Raw genomic sequence first — 16,050 nt, forward strand, 5'->3', positions numbered from 1 at the left:
TAACCCTCTCCTTTACAAACAAGCTGAACAAAGTCAATCCAGCTTACAATCCGCAAACAAATCCAGGAACTGATCTTTACTCCAAACATTATTCCAATACAATTCTGTCTCAAAAGCTGCCAAGATGGCGAGTCTTAATTTCAGTAGAGCGAAGAATGGTTCTGTGGTTTTGGGAGTTTGACGGTGCACCTAACCAGAATTGACGTTGGGAAATGTACTTAACGTTCCCGCATGGTGCATGGAGATGGATAGGGTTTCCTGGTGGTTGGAAAAAGCAAGAAGTGGCTTAAATGTATGGGTACAAAATTAAAGTGAACACATGATTATGCTAGAATTAAGTTTGAGATTTAAAGTAGCTGAAAAACTGTATTTTCACAAGTAAACACTCAGACAAAACCCCAACCTGTTGTGTTGTGATTAAGGCCATTTCAATTACTCCATCAGTGATTAGACTTAGCCCAATTTGGTCTGAGAGGCGTGACCTTACAGGAGAAGTAGGTGAAACCTGATACACATCTCGACTGCTCTCCTAATGCACTTTGTCAAACTCCATTTGGGCCCAGCCAAGAAACACCTAATTTAAATGGGCAGAGAATTTGGCAGAAGAAATTGATGTTTCCAATTTGTGCGTTGCCTGGCAAGCCACATTGAATTATATATGAATATACTATATGTGTGGTCATATGTATATGTTTGTCCCAATGTCTTGACACCAATCAAGTACAAAGTGCTGCTAAGGTTTGCCCTGAATCAATAAAACTGACTATGACACAGAACTATTTCATGTAAATGCGGGTATTTTTTGTTCACCCTTCTTTTGCACATTGGACAATTTTTTGCCATTGACTGCTGTCACTACTGCAAGTTGATATGTCCTCACTCGTGCCAGTAAAACTAATTCCTGTACATTTATTGTACTTGGTAATAAAACAGAATTTCGATTGAACAAACAAACAGTGTGTACTATGCTGTACATAAACAGAGTTTCAGGTTACTAAACCTCAAATCAAACAGAAGGCTGACTGAGCACAGGCATAAGCTCCAGACATAAGCCCAACCATACCTTTTCTCAAGATGAATCTCTAGTACCATCACTGTGAAATGGTTAATGTAACATTTAATTCCTTCGAGACTTGAGTCAAAACTGACCCTTTCGTGAACCAAGACTAGCTCTGCTGATGAAGATTTATCTGGAAAATGTGAAAATCCTACATGTCAGCAGAGACTGTACTCGAAATCCAACATCATCAGTATGTGAAGGCATTGTTTTCATTACATATCTTGTCTATAGCTAGAGTCTTATAGGAGAGCAGTCAGAATGTGCAAATACAAAATCTGGGGAGCAGTTTTATCTGAGTATTAATTAATTCCTTATCATAAAGGAATGTTTTCACATCCAAATGTGAGAAAATCTACGCTTCCCGCTTCTCCTCAGCACTTAGAGGCTGAGGAGACACTGAAAGGAGGCTGGTTTTGAATAGAGCCATGCCTAATGGAAGTCTGGACATTTCCAGATCATTATCTAAGGCAGAACAGGACTTCTGTTATAGCAACCAGGCATGGAGAATCAAGGCATAGTTCCTGCTGTCATAAGTGAATAACAGTAATCTATTTAACTCTCATATATGGTTTCCTCTACACTAAATAAAATAAATTATATTGAAAATGCATGTGTTCTAGTCTGTGTCAAGGCCATTCATCCTTTTGCTGATGCAGGGTGGTAATGTCTGCGAGGGCAACTGGCTGTGACAGACAAGATGCCAAATACAAACTGGGCTACTCCCATATCCACAATCCATTGGCAAGGCACGAGCCAACATATATGTATATGTATATATATATATATATACATATATGTATATATTCAGTGAGATATAATATACACCTCCATGTATTTAATTCACTGCCTTTCTTCACAGGTCAGCCTGCTTTTACTGCAGTGCATGGCCGGGAGCCGCGCCGGTTTCAGCACCATGCAGGCGTGGACCAGAACAAAAGGCGCAGGCTGCTGCTGCTGCTGCGTAAAGGGGCGCACCAGGACGCATCAAGACAGCGACAAATACCGCAAATAAAACACAATTTAACACATTCTTTTTACATGCATAAGCATAGATTTTCCATCCTAAATCTGCACTGAAAAGCGACGTCAAGTTACAAACTCTCTGTCGAGATTCAACTCATGATTCACATCACTAAATTCGCATAACTACACATCACACCGCAACGCACTCACAGACAACAGCAGCGGATTAGTGGACAGGAATGCCAACCTTAATATACACTTTGATTTTTTTTTTTTAGAAACTTTTACAACGGCCAGTTTTGCATTAAAATGACTGGAACCTTACATTCATGCTGATAAGATAAATTATAAACCCTCATTTCCCCATTAAATGATGAGAAAAGTGCTTCAGCTCTTACCTGGAGGTTTAGGTTGCTGAGCGGCACTAATACCCTTGTGTGTGGAGAGAGCTGTGGTGACAATGAGAGCGGTATGGGGCCCTCTGATCCCTCCCATCGCAAATTAAGCTACCGTAAGTGCAGCAATGTAGGCGCAAGGGGATTATGTGGCTGCCTGTTTTATGCATGACAGGCAATAACCTGTGATTGGATATGAAATTTGTGCAACATCTCTGGAGAGCAAATATGCAACAAATGCATGCACCTATGTATGCAAGAAACACACAGGCCTTATCACACATGAAGCCACACACACACACACAACACCCAGCAGTTGCAAAGTGAAATGTCAAGTTGAAAGGGGCTTTCTGCATCTCAATATCATAATAGGCTGCTTTGCTGGACGGGGGAAAGCATTCAGTCCGCAGTAAGGATGAGTGCAGAGCTGAAGCACCAGGGTGTGGCTGTTGCTGAGGAAATATGGGGAAGGGGGGCGAAGGGGAGAGGAAGAGAGCGGACGGGGGATAATGTGGATGTGATGCCAAGTGGGGAGTGGGAAGGAGGGGCAGGGAGAGGAAGGAGAGGGAAAAAGACAGCGGAATAGGGGAGGGCGACTACTTTATGGGAGCAGAAATGGGTGCATAGGCTGGAAGGGAGGGGTTGAAGATGGATTAGGGAACAGTAGCTGTCCCCCCCAGGTGAGGAGAAGGGGGGATGGTTACTGGCTTCTCAACTGATGTGGATTTTTGGGTACAAATGGAGCAACCAGAGGGTCAGACTGGCATGCTGTGGGCATCCATTTGCTGATCTATACTTCAGCCCTGCAAATACGTGGCAATGCAGTGGATTAAAAAGAGTTTAATCACAAATATTGCTTTGCTGAAACGGCAAAACTAGAACACCCTGTTTTGTCATATAAATGTAAAGCAGCTTACAGTGTTGGCATTCATTATGCAGTAATGTATGCATGAATACATTAAATAATCAAAAGTGCAGAGTCTATGAATGTAAAATGTGGCAATTATCATCCCTAACTGGCAAAGGATAAGGTTGAAACTTTGTAAAGATTTTATTCCTGCTGTCACATTCAACAGTTTCCCTTGCACGGCATGCTGCAATGGTATCAAATTGAAGAATAGCCATTTGTCATGTCTTTATCAGCTTTGCCCTTGCATTCACTGCCACCTACTGATGCAAATAATGTAATGCAAGCTGGGGAAGTCAGTATTTAATCCCAACCACTCTCCATCACATCCTAAATCTTGACTCACGCCTACTTCTAACTATTATCATCCCCATATGTGCGGAAAACAAACACAAACCTGTACGTAGGCTTATTATCTGACCACATCCAACATCCATGTTGAGCCTTACAACTATAGCATCATACCATCTGCTACAAATCCCCACAGAAGGAAATGAAAAGATGTTACAAATCATAAAAACACTTGTAATACCTGCCTCAGATGTTCTCAATAGTATGCTAAAACTGACCAAAATAGGTTTATACTTGAAGTATGAATCAAGGATACAGAAACTTTAAAGTCAAGATTGTGTTGATACTGGCAATTAAAACACTGTGTGTTTATTTAATCAAAATGGACAACCAAGAAATTACATTGAGGACACTTTCAGTGTTGACAAAAAGGCATACAGATCTGATAAATAAATCATCTCTTCAATAATGACACACACTCAAACAACTAATAACACTTTTCTTTTACAAAAACAAAATACGTTTGAGTGCATTTTTACCTGGAATCTGTTATTTTTCAGTCAAGTGTAAATACAACAGACACTACAATGACTGTTAAATGACATAAAAATAAGTCAAGATCTTGGCAAAGTTGAAAAATATAACTCATATTTTATTACGGTTAAAGTCTTTGTTCAGAAACCCTCAAGCGACGAGTGTTCATTTTAATTGATTTGGAAGAGGATAATAAATCAACCCTCTAAACCTACTGTAATATGCCTCACTTTAAAAGCAAAGACAACCCTTATTTTGTTTTTTTTTCAACTTGCAACTTCTTATGCTGATTTGAAGAATTCAAGTGGAATTTAAAGCTGCAGTGCGGAACTTTTACATATAAATGAACATCTGTTACATTCAAGCCCTTACCAAACAAGATCACACAATGCTGATTAAGTCCATCACTGGTGTCCGGTCGGTAGTGATGTTTTTACATCAACCAGCAATGATTGGGAGCAACCATGGATGCATAATAAGAACTGGATACAGTGTTGGAGGCAGGGCTCAGTTTATTCCTGTGAAAGTTTCTCAGTGGCGCATGAAGCCAAGAAAGCCACTTCCTGCTGTAAAGAAATTACCTGGATGAATGCATACTGTGCATGCACACAAGAGACTTCCGACAGCCGAACCAGCTGACTACTGTTTTAGCCCTCCGCTAATTTGAATGGGGATGATATGACTCAATCATGCTGCTTTCCTAGACTTTCCAAATGTTATCGGATATAATGGATGAAATTCTGATAGTGAAACAAGTAATTTCACGGGAGGTTGTGACATTAAAAAAAATTTATCCACCGTTTTACAGCCAGTAGTGACAGACGGAGGCATATATCATAAGCATGCGTTGACACTGTTTGTGTAACTACCAGAAGGGGGAGACAAAAGTTCCGCACTGCAGGTTTAAGTACATTCTGTCATACCTTCCAGACTTTTCACGACCATCAGGGAGGACATTCATATTTTTCCATTTTTTCCAGACAAACCCTGTACCGAGAAACAAACACATCTGTGCAAACCATCCCTCTTTCCCCAGTGCTCCTCCACCGTGAAAACATCCAAATTTCTCACTTCTGGCTGACAATGGTGCGGGCGATGAGCTCTTTCATGATCTCGTTGGTGCCTCCGTAGATGGGCTGAATACGAGAGTCCACAAATGCCCTGGAAGAACAGAGAGACAAGTTGTTGATGGACTGGAATACACAAAAACCACCTGACAATCACCTGTGCCTGTCATGCAGACTGTGTAACACTTACTTGGCAATGGGATATTCCCACATGTAGCCCCAGCCTCCATGGAGTTGCAGGCACTGAGTGGCCACCTTGTTCTGGAGGTCAGATGCCCTGGAGAAAAGACAAGGACGTTAGCACATGGCAACAGCAGGGCTTATTTTTGGTAAATACAGAAACACATGCTCACCAGAACTTGGCCATGGAGGCCGTGGAGGGATCCAGGCGTTTCTCAGCGTGGAGCTGAAGGCAGTTATCCACGAAGGATCTGCCCACACAGATTTCAGTCTTCAGCTCTGCCAGCTTGTGCTGCACAGTCTGTGGGGTAAAATTAGACAACATTTATTCTTCGAAAGGAAAACTGTGATTCTAAGGCATGCACAGAAGATACTAAACATCAATAGTAGGCAATAAAAAGATTTCCTATTCAACATTTCTCACATTTAGATCTGTGACTAAAGAAAACATCGAACAGAACAGAGGAAAAAGGAACAGAGCTCATTTGTTTTGAGGGGTATGGTGTGAATAAACAAAGGCTGGCATGGTGTGTGTGGGTTGAAGATATTTAAAACAGTAGCTGGATGAGACTGAGAATAGGTTCACTTTGTTTTTATGTAAATAGGAACTTACTGAGATAAGAGATCTGAGCTTGGACCACAAATCTGTGGTTCAATATCTAAGAAATGTTTGTTTTTAATGAAAAGTTTTTGATTTTTCTTAAATTAAATACAGCAAGCCAGTTGATTTTGCTGTTATTGTAGCCTCTTTCTGTCTCCATTTTGAATAAATGAACAAACAAAACAGAAAAATCAATTGAGTCTTTAAGTAAAGGGCAAAACTAGACACATTTTTGTCTAGAAAAATGTGCACTTACAATCAAATAAACTATGTGAAAAACTAAAAAAAAAAACTATGTGATACAAACCTGTAGGTGAGAGATTGTCTTGCCGAAAGCTTTCCTCTGCAACACATAGTTCCTGGTTTCCTCAAACATGAACTCACAACTCGCTATGGCCATGTCAGCAATCAACAGACGCTCCTAATCCAACAAAATAATTATTTACCATCAAATCAACTGAAGTAAAACCATAATAACTTGTGTGGAAGTATCTAGGTAATGAAACAAATAAAAAAGTGAATGCAAATACAAAAAGAAAGATTTTAAAGCTGTAATTTACTGTATCTGTGGAATTTTGACTTGTTATTAATCAAAAACAAACAACTTAACCTTTTAAAGTCATTTGTGGCCTATTTTCTGTTTCTGAACAAAAAATGCATCTTGGTACTTTCAATGTTAATGAGGGTGATGCTGTTGAATTTTTTGCATGTTCACCTGAGGCAGTTCTTTCATTAGATAGTAGAAACCCTTGTTGAGTTCCCCTAAGAGGGCGTTAGCTGGGAGCCGCACATCCTCAAAAAACAGTTCGGCTGTGTCCTTAAAAAGAAGGAGAAGCGTTAGAAGTCAGAGTATAGAGCCACAGTATGATGGAAAAACTATCTTGAGGTGCTCAGGTACCTGAGCCTTCAGACCGATCTTCTCCAACTTGCGTCCTTTCTGGAAGCCCTTCATGCCGTTCTCCACCAGGAACAGACTGATGCCGTGCGCGGCTGTCTTGGCCTCGCGGTTGGTCACGGTCACTACCACCACCAGGTCGGCCATCCAACCGTTTGTGATGAACACCTGGAGATGGAAAAGAGCTCAAGCTGATGTTCAGATGCAATGAAATGAGTGGTTTTTTTTTTTGCTTCCGTGACTCCGCCAGCACCTTGTTGCCGTTGAGGATCCAGTCGCTGCCGTCCTTCTTGGCGTATGTCCTCACGCCTTGAAGATCACTGAAAAGATAAAAGGTGTCAGGTCATGAACGCTACACCCCATTATTGCGATCTATGGATGTTGATGTCGCATTTATTCTTGAGCACTGACCTGCCTGCTCCCGGCTCTGTCATGGCAATAGCGCCGATGCATGTTCCTGCATTCATCTTGGGGGCAAAGTAGTCGATCTGCTCCTTGGAGCCGTAGTTGAGGATGTAGGGCAAGACTATGTCGGAGTGCAGGGCGAAACCGGGTCCTGAGCAGTTGGAATACATTCTGTTGAACAAATACAGAATCTCAAATGAAAAAAGTAAGCCCGTGTATGATCTCAGAATTGTGTTTTCACCTCAAAAGGACAACTCACTGTTCCTCCCATGTGATGGCGGTAGAAAACAAGTCTCCTCCGATGCCACCGTGCTCCTCTGGCGTCATTATTCCCAGCAGGCCTTGCTCGCCAGCCTTCTCCCACACCTCCCTGCTCACCTGACCTGCCTTCTCCCACCTGGAGCAACAGAAAAAGAGATTGTAATGAGGCAGGGAAAGACATATATGATAACAGAGGAGTCATAAAAAGAGACCCTTCCACCTACTCTTTGTGGTGTGGCACCACCTCCTCTTGAAAGAAGCGCCGGACACTTTCTCTGAACATGTCGTGGTCCTCATTGAAGATCCGGCGAGTGCCAATGTCCATCAGGGTCTTGGCGCCAGAGGTCTCTGGACGTGTAGAGGGATGCCTGTGCTGCTGGGTCTGACTGTGCTGCAATCTGGGAGGAATTACAGAAACTCATCCAATCATACTCTTCTTGACAAACAATACATTCACTTGGGTAAAACAGCAGAGGATTATGGGAAGTGTGATATTAGTTTAAAGCTACCAGGAAATATGTCATTTTGTTTACATTAATGGTACCAGAATAATATCGTCATGCTTAGAATAAATCTACAGCCATAATAAAGGGTAAAAAATAGTTTAAAACAATAAGTCAAGCGATCAAAACATTGTCAACATTAATTAATACTACAAAAATAGCTTAACTAAGGTCCTTACTGGTCACAATGCAGGAAGTGTGTCAAAGGTTACCGTGACCCACTTCTAAAGGCAGACACTTTAATTATATCTGGAAAAAGGACACTATGACCTCAAAATAATTCACATAACTAACTTATATAGGTTCCCTGAGTAGGGATACTTCGCGTCGCTATTACTGACAAATATGTTTAAAGAAATGCTACTTCAAAAAGACAAACACTGAAACCATTAAAGTTATATTTCACCTTGTAGTAGCAGCAGAAAGTGTCTGTCCTCGCCCGGAGACATTTCTCAAACCGGAATAGCAGCTTTTAGCGATATTTTTAACAAACATTTTGCAAATGAAGCGAAACACTATCAAGAAAAAGGCACAGAAGACAACAGGAGAGCAAAGATCGCCTGAATGATAATTAAACATAAAGATGTATCACTCTGTAGTCGTTCATCGGCTCTTCCCGCGGGCTGGAAAAAGTACGATTAGCTTAAACTTTCTGCTTAGCAATGAACAGAACTACATGTGTTTTCCTTTTGTAGATACAATATTTTATTTATGTGTAATCTAGCTCGTAAATGTAACTTTAATTATTTACATGTGTGAACTCTTCACACTGTGGGAGGTTTTATCCGTGACAAAAGCAGCAGAGTGAGACCTCTTGCGTCTTCTTTCTCTCGGTGCAGCCGGATTTCTTCTTCTTTTAAACCTTGCAGAAGTGTTATAACTCTGCCATCTGTTGGTAAGATTAAAAATGTTGCAGGTGCTGCCACTTCTCCACAGAAACAACAAAAAACGTGCAATTTAAAAATATGATAAAGAGCTGATAGCATGTGCTCTGAGACATAATTTATTCTGTCTTTTTAGAATAGAAATAAGATACATAAGTAGCATATGAGAATAAATATTTGGTGGTGCAGAAATAACCGGCATGAATCAGATAACAGTTCATAGACTCCATATTGTACAGAATGTAGCAGCCAGACTACTAAAAAAAAAAAAAAAAAAACCCATGTAAAGAGATCAGATTACTCCCCTCTCATTGTGTCTGAACTGACATCCAGTTTTTTTACAGAATTGATTTTAAGATTTGAATTACTTGCCCTTTACCTACCTGTATGCAGTCTGGGGTCCTCAGACAGGAACTTGTTGGCAATTCCCATGTTCTGGTGTAAGACTGAAAGGGACAAAGTGTTTGCTGTTAGGACGCCTTAACTATGGAACAACCTGACTGATGAACGCAGACTTGCAAAACCAGCTTCTTTTAAATTGCTTCTAAAAACACATTTCTATCAAAAGCTTTTGAATAACTCCTTTAAATAACTTTTCCCCCTTTTTTTAATATTGCTTCTGAAAATGTAGGCTATATTTACCTTATTCCCTCATTCAATTTGGATAGAGTTGTCTGCATATGTGTATTTATGTATTTTCTGTTTCTTTTCATTTTGTCCTGTAAAGCACTTTGTAATCACTGAGTTTGATAAGTGCTATATAAATAAACATTATTACTATTATTATATTGAGGTTTTCATTTTTACATTTCCATTGGCAGATACAGAGTATCATATGTAATGTGTACTGAATTCCTTTACATACTGGAAAAAGTAGTACCTTGTATACCTACTGTGTTTATTTCATAAGTGATGGTTTAAAGTTTAAACACAAAATCTCGGTTGTCTTTATTTCATATGCAACATGATGTATTTTATAAAGGTCTGTTGACTTCCTCATTACACCACAAGGGGGCAGGACAGGCTTTCTTAATGTTACAAAAAAAATTTCAGTCAATGTTTGCACTGTCTGCCCCAGTTTGCAGAAGTTTTGTGTCTGGTATTATAGCTCCCACATTTACTCCACATTAAAAACACAGGTGAGCCTCTCTTAAAGTTAAACACAAAAATAAAGTGTCTGTTCTCTACTCACTTCCTTTTATGTTTTTACGAGGATACAAAAAAAGCCTAGCAGTGATTGACACTTGACCCCTGCTGAGGTCATAGGCACAGTTATACTTGAACACATGGCCCCTAAAATATTTGACTTATCTGACCAAGTCAGACATGATCCCTTCAGTCCCCTACCTAGTATTTATTAGCCCAAGGTCCACATGTCTCTTCTCTTCTAAAGCATCTTCAGTCATCTCCGTCTACTCTTCCTAATCATGTTTTCTTAATTATAAACTATTATGTAATGTGTATGTAATTTGTTCTGGTTGAAAGCTGAAAGGTCCCCCTTTACATGCATTCTTTTTTACTATCCTTTCTGCTGTAACTATTATCTATAATGAAATCATGCATTATAGTAATTTCTTTAAAATTTAATTGTATACATTTAGTGTTGTTTTTGTCATAGAGGAGAATTCAAAATATAGTTGTGCCCCTAAAAAATGTCATCACTTGCAAGTGATCTTAGAATAAATTGTGTCTCAATCGATGCTTTTATGCTTTGTGGAACTAAAAAAAAAATTAATGTGAGGCTGTGGATAAATATTAGGATTACAAATTAACCTTACAAATAGAAAATCTGATTTAAAGTTGAGAGGAAATGCGACCCTTTAAGATCACATCCCCAGTCAGATTGTGCACCTAATACATTTCTTTGTATTCTTATATCAAAATCCAATCATGTTTTCTTCCTGTAAAACAAAATATAACATGTGCTTACGTAAACTTGAACCAACCAGTTTCAACCAATAACATCATGGTATCCACCCATTAATCAATCCTCAACTTTTAGCAGCACAGAGCTAAGATTCATTATGACACGCTCACTTTTCAGTGTCCCGCCTGTCTATCCAGCTTCACTTGAAAATATGTCATGACACGGAAGTGCTAAAGTGCTAATTAAATCTCAAAATACAGAACATAGCAGTAAGATTTGTATTTTATTCCTTTGTTCTCCTTCTGTCTGTCTTCTTGGACCTTCATAGACTAGTTTTTATCTTCCACCATAAGGATATTTCAGTTTTCTGTTGTTCTATCCAACTAAAATTCATAAATATAGTATACTGTTGCCCTGTACTAAATCATATCTATAGCTGTATGTGGATAATGACAGATCAAGAATCGCCAAAGATGGGATGTACTTTTGAAAAGTTTATTCTGAAATGAACAGAGTGAAAATAAATAGAACTTTTCAGGGAAGTGGGAGACTTTTGGCGGTCAATCCACTACCGTTCTCCAGCACCTTTGGCATTGCTGGGCCAGTGATGACGTGACTGAATGAGGTGGCGGTGGGAAGGGAGGGATCAACCCTCACTTGATGAGTGGTCACCCCTTCTCCCCCGTTCCTCACCCCAAATGCGGCGAGTGGAGACGCGCCCCGGGGGGAGAGTAGAGGCCAAGTGGTGGGGTCTACAATGAAGAGGAGATTTCCCGACAGAGGAGGGTTGGAGACGAAGTGGAAAGGAAAACAAAATAAACAACAAGATGGGGTTGCTTCAACATCCCTTGTACATAGTCCTTGTCTTTCCTTGGTTGGTCTTTGAAACAGTGTAGATGTCCTGAACACCGTTGGGCTGTCTGTAGGCTAGCTACAGTTTCTTCAGCACTCCTCCTGCTGGCCTCTTACACGGACATGATGTGCTTGACGAAAGCTGGAGAAATAAGAAGAAGAAGAAGAAATAAGAACCCACAAGAAGAAATAAGAACCCATACATCTGCAAAAGTCAAACATTACAAGAGAAGGAATACCGGGAAGTCAAAGCTTACCCTCATAGTGCACACTGCCGTTCTCGTCCTCCTGACCAGTCATAAGGGCATCAATCTCAGGCTCGCTCATCTTCTCTCCTGTAGACGCACACGGATCCATGTCAGAAATGCAATCTCCATTTCACATACTGTGCGTGCTAAGTAAACTATATTTGTGTGCTTCTATATTTGGGGAAGGTGACTTGAGACTCACCCAGGGTGGACAGCACGATACGCAGCTCAGCGCCCATGACTGTGCCGTTGCCCTCCTTGTCAAAGACACGCAGACCCTCAACGTAGTCATCGTAGGTACCCTTCTGGAAAGTGTCAACCTGCTTCAGCATGGGCAGGAAAGTGTCGAAGTTGAGCCTCTTGTTGGCCATGTCTGTAAATTTAAAAATGTCACAGAAGGCGCCATTATTAGTGACTGTGTGGATGGAAATGGAAATCTCAAGATCAAGTGTTTACCACTAAGCACAGAAGAATCAGGTGTGTTTAGACTACTTCCTTTCAGTGTTTTGGCATCAAAGAAAGGCCAGTTTGACCAGCTGATGACAATAATTTTATGTTTAAGGTTGAAGTGAAATGGAGACTGTAACTTTTGAGAGAACAAATAACACATTCTTCTTCTTACAAATAATAAAAGTCACACTTCCTTCATTTAATACACTTGGGGGTTCAGGTTAAACCTTTCTTGGTCTGGTAGCAAAACTGAGGTAGATATTTCTTTGTGACTGGCATGACTGACAATGTTCCAGTTTCTACAGTTTTTTGACACACAGTCAGCTTCATCAAGGTTTGGCTGAATGTTGTCTTACCGTCGGCGGTTGGGTTGCCCAGGATCTTGTGGACGTCCTTGTTGGTGGGGTTCTGGCCCAGAGCGCGCATGATGTCAGCGACCTGGTTGAAGGCCACCTGGTTGTCACCAACTCTGTCAAAGAGACCGAAAGCCTCCTTGAAGTCTGGCGAAGAGGAGAGATTCAGGAGAGAACTCTTGAGTTATTAAGTACGGACACAAGATAATTTTTAAGGGCTATTGGGCATAAAATATAATTACTTTTGATCTTGCTGCCAAATGGTATTCATATGACTGCTATGACATAAATGTTCATGACATTCTCTTTTTGGTTCCCATTAGATCCGTCTCCTTTGGGTTTTCTATTCTTTCTATCCAGGGTTCTTAGTCAGCTATGGCAGCTATGTGGTGTCACACTGTGTTGGAGGATCAAAGACAGTATAAGTCACATACTTCCACCATTGTTCCCAGCTAATTGGAAGCAACAGCTGTATCCAAACAGAGAAGAGGAAGGCAACGAGAGGGGCTTGAACAAAGGTTAGCTGTTTCTATGAATGCTACAAGAAGCCAACTCAAAGTGACCTTTTTGACAGATTAATGCTCTTATGTGATTTCCCAGCAGCAGCAGCAGCAGCAGTGGGAACAGCTGTACCACCACGCACTCCACCCCTCCCCATTCCTCCCTCCGCTTGCATTTGGGAGGAATTTAGGGTGACATCGGGAGAAAACTGATACACCCTGACAGAGTAACCCAGGCCATATAGAGCCATGGCCCCCTGGCCCTGCTCAAGTTAAACATAAAAATGCTGACTGCGGCGTAATCAACACCTTGTGCTGCACGTATTCTACTGGCTACTAACTTAATGTAGAAAGTATAAATGTACCAGACTGTGCAGAAGCAGCACTTTTTTTTTTTGGGGGGGTGTTGCTAAGAAATTCAAATTTAATTAAAAAGGTTCCTAGAAGTGCATTTGAGCTTTGTCCTGAACTCTAAGTGGTACAACTAGGAAATTTCAAGGTGTATCACATGTAGATGAACATACATATGATACAAGAACTGAGAATATCCATAGAAAAATATTATGGAGACGATACAACATGTCATTCTGACATGCAGAGCCACAACAAATGCCTTCCGCCAAACATAAGGCAATGTTTATAGATGACTTGTCTTTCAGCACTGAACAAAAGCGTTGGGGATGGTGCTAGGGGGATCAAGCTTTGGATTCCTTCTGTAAGGGGATGCCACTGTGCCTGCATCTTAAACCTTGGCCTGGGGATTAACACCTCTGCTGTGTAAGGGCCACTGCGGCTTGCAAGACAAGGCTAGATCAGCTTAGAATAGATAACTCGACAACTGGACAAGTCTGTGGAATGGCATGTCGTATGGTGGTCTAGCAGTTCATTTGGACTCAGCTAAGATTCAGCGAGGTGAGCATTTATCTACTCTGGGCTGCAGAAGAAAATTGGATTGTATACTCTCTCCTGCTGGTAGTTTTGCAAGTAAATGTCTCCATACATGATCAGAGAGCAGCATTCTCACAACCAATTTTTCGCATGCTTAATTTATTTGCAAGAGATGAAGAATCTTGCTGTTTCTTCACTTACCCTCAATCTGGTCAGCTGAGAATTCGGCTCCACCGGCAGCAGCGGGTGCTGGTTCTGGTGCTGGAGCGGGAGCTGCAGCCTCGGCTTCGGCCTGTCACATAAGAATACACAAAAATGCACACAAACAAAGGTACATTTATGAATGCATGAACACATGGAGCACAGAAAAATGATTAAAATCAAATGATTTTTATGTGTATAGAATTAGAACAAAATCTAGTTTATGTAAGATTTCTTAACAGTGCTCCGTCTACAACTCTGTCTTAGAATTTATTGCTGTAAATTGTCCAAAACACAAATACATGTATCATATAATGAAGTAATAGATGGGTTCCTTGAATTTAGATATGTGGATGTATTTCACAAGACAGTGATCCTGGACCCAAAGTTATAATTTTCAACATTTCGGAATCTTCGGAGAAGTGAACTTTTTTCGCAATTTGTGAAGACAGGCCTTTCAGAGCAATAATAAAAATGCCAGACTTGACTTCTCCTCTCTAGCATGATTTCGATGACATCATTCAGAGATGACAGCTTTTTTTTTTTTTTTTTTTCTCAAGAGATGGTATCCAAACCCATGCCACAGGAAAAAAAAAAAGTAACTCCACTGGTACCGCCCAACCCAAAAGGTCCAAAACACAATTTTGTACACACCATTTTGGAGAGTAGGAGCTGGAGGAGCGGAAAGAAAGAAGAGAAGCAGAAGTCCCAAGACAGACAGACTGGTCCTGAGCCATGGTCAAAGCCCCCTCTTATTTATCCCGGGCATATGATGTCACATATGCTAATGAGGTGGATCAGATGACACATTGGAACATCTTTAACTTTCTTAGGGCAAACGGAGAGGAGAGCTGTGCACCCTCAGAGCAGTGGGAGTAGACCTTTAGAAGGGGACAGAGTTATTTTTAGACAGCCAAAGAACTGTGTCAAGACTTTGTGTCCAATGTACCAAGAATGAAACAGTTTTTAAACTTATTTCTATAAAGAACAGAAGATTTAATTTTCTTGACATCAAAAGTTCTCTCTTTTGACAAACAGTTGACAGCTATCAGTGAAAATGTAGAAAACTCAGCTACCTAGTGTCCCACTTCAGAAGGGGCCCAGAGTCCAGAGAGCTCATTTACAAGGTGGTATTTTTAAACAGCGAGACTGCTCCTCCTCTCATGTTTAAATGACAGCAGGGCGAAAACCATTTGAAAGGTTGATTCCATTCAGGCAGGTATTTAGAAAGTTTAGTGGCAGTAAACACATAAACAGAACATGATTTACATGTATGTGGGTTTCACTAACATTACCATTCCTTGAGCTGGTTTTAAGCACTCTGAAATCAAAGAAAATGTACCAGATTATCTGCAACGTATAGAAAAGTAATAAAGATGTTCCAAAATTAATAGTTTTTGTAATTCGGCTCAGCACTATAGTATTCCTAATATAGTAATTGAAAAATGGCTCAAAATCTCTTAATTATCCAGCGTGTATGTATCCAGCTGCATGAAAAGATAATCACATTGAAGTTAAATTGAGGGGATAAAAGGATCATAATATATTAAGTTGCCCAGAAGACTTCACTGCATAATCTATAGAGGTTAAATGAACTGTGCACATGGCTGCTTCTGTGACGTTTCCATCTCCACCAGCGCTCTCCATGGTGCTGATGGCACTATCAAAAGGAATCGTTTTAATGCAGTAGATGCACAAAACTAGCTATTAAACTGTAGTAAAATGTAACATTTTGATGAATGTTG

At 40.5% G+C, this 16,050-nt stretch overlaps 2 protein-coding genes and 1 long non-coding RNA gene across 3 annotated transcripts; 1 reads left to right on the forward strand and 2 right to left on the reverse strand.

The window, feature by feature from the left end:
* Positions 1 to 3,951: 3,951 nt before the first annotated feature.
* On the reverse strand, positions 3,952 to 8,636 carry acadl (acyl-CoA dehydrogenase long chain). Its single transcript, XM_044344727.1, has 11 exons — positions 8,469 to 8,636; positions 7,784 to 7,957; positions 7,558 to 7,695; positions 7,305 to 7,469; positions 7,147 to 7,213; positions 6,897 to 7,061; positions 6,714 to 6,815; positions 6,306 to 6,419; positions 5,571 to 5,698; positions 5,408 to 5,494; positions 3,952 to 5,311 (listed from the first exon to the last, which is right to left on the reverse strand). The coding sequence occupies exons 1-11, from the start codon at positions 8,555 to 8,557 to the stop codon at positions 5,218 to 5,220; spliced, it is 1,323 nt and encodes a 440-aa protein (XP_044200662.1). The 5' UTR covers positions 8,558 to 8,636; the 3' UTR covers positions 3,952 to 5,217.
* Positions 8,637 to 11,287: 2,651 nt separating this feature from the next.
* On the reverse strand, positions 11,288 to 15,070 carry mylz3 (myosin, light polypeptide 3, skeletal muscle). The gene is made up of 6 exons (XM_044344728.1): positions 14,960 to 15,070; positions 14,306 to 14,396; positions 12,720 to 12,863; positions 12,116 to 12,286; positions 11,923 to 12,000; positions 11,288 to 11,807 (listed from the first exon to the last, which is right to left on the reverse strand). The coding sequence occupies exons 1-6, from the start codon at positions 14,960 to 14,962 to the stop codon at positions 11,779 to 11,781; spliced, it is 516 nt and encodes a 171-aa protein (XP_044200663.1). The 5' UTR covers positions 14,963 to 15,070; the 3' UTR covers positions 11,288 to 11,778.
* Positions 12,822 to 14,379, forward strand: LOC122976323. Its single transcript, XR_006400909.1, has 2 exons — positions 12,822 to 12,907; positions 13,040 to 14,379. It is a non-coding gene; the product is annotated as an uncharacterized LOC122976323 (long non-coding RNA).
* Positions 15,071 to 16,050: the final 980 nt, after the last annotated feature.

Source organism: Thunnus albacares, chromosome 24 (genome assembly GCF_914725855.1).
Source record: "Thunnus albacares chromosome 24, fThuAlb1.1, whole genome shotgun sequence".
Classification (NCBI taxonomy): domain Eukaryota; kingdom Metazoa; phylum Chordata; class Actinopteri; order Scombriformes; family Scombridae; genus Thunnus; species Thunnus albacares.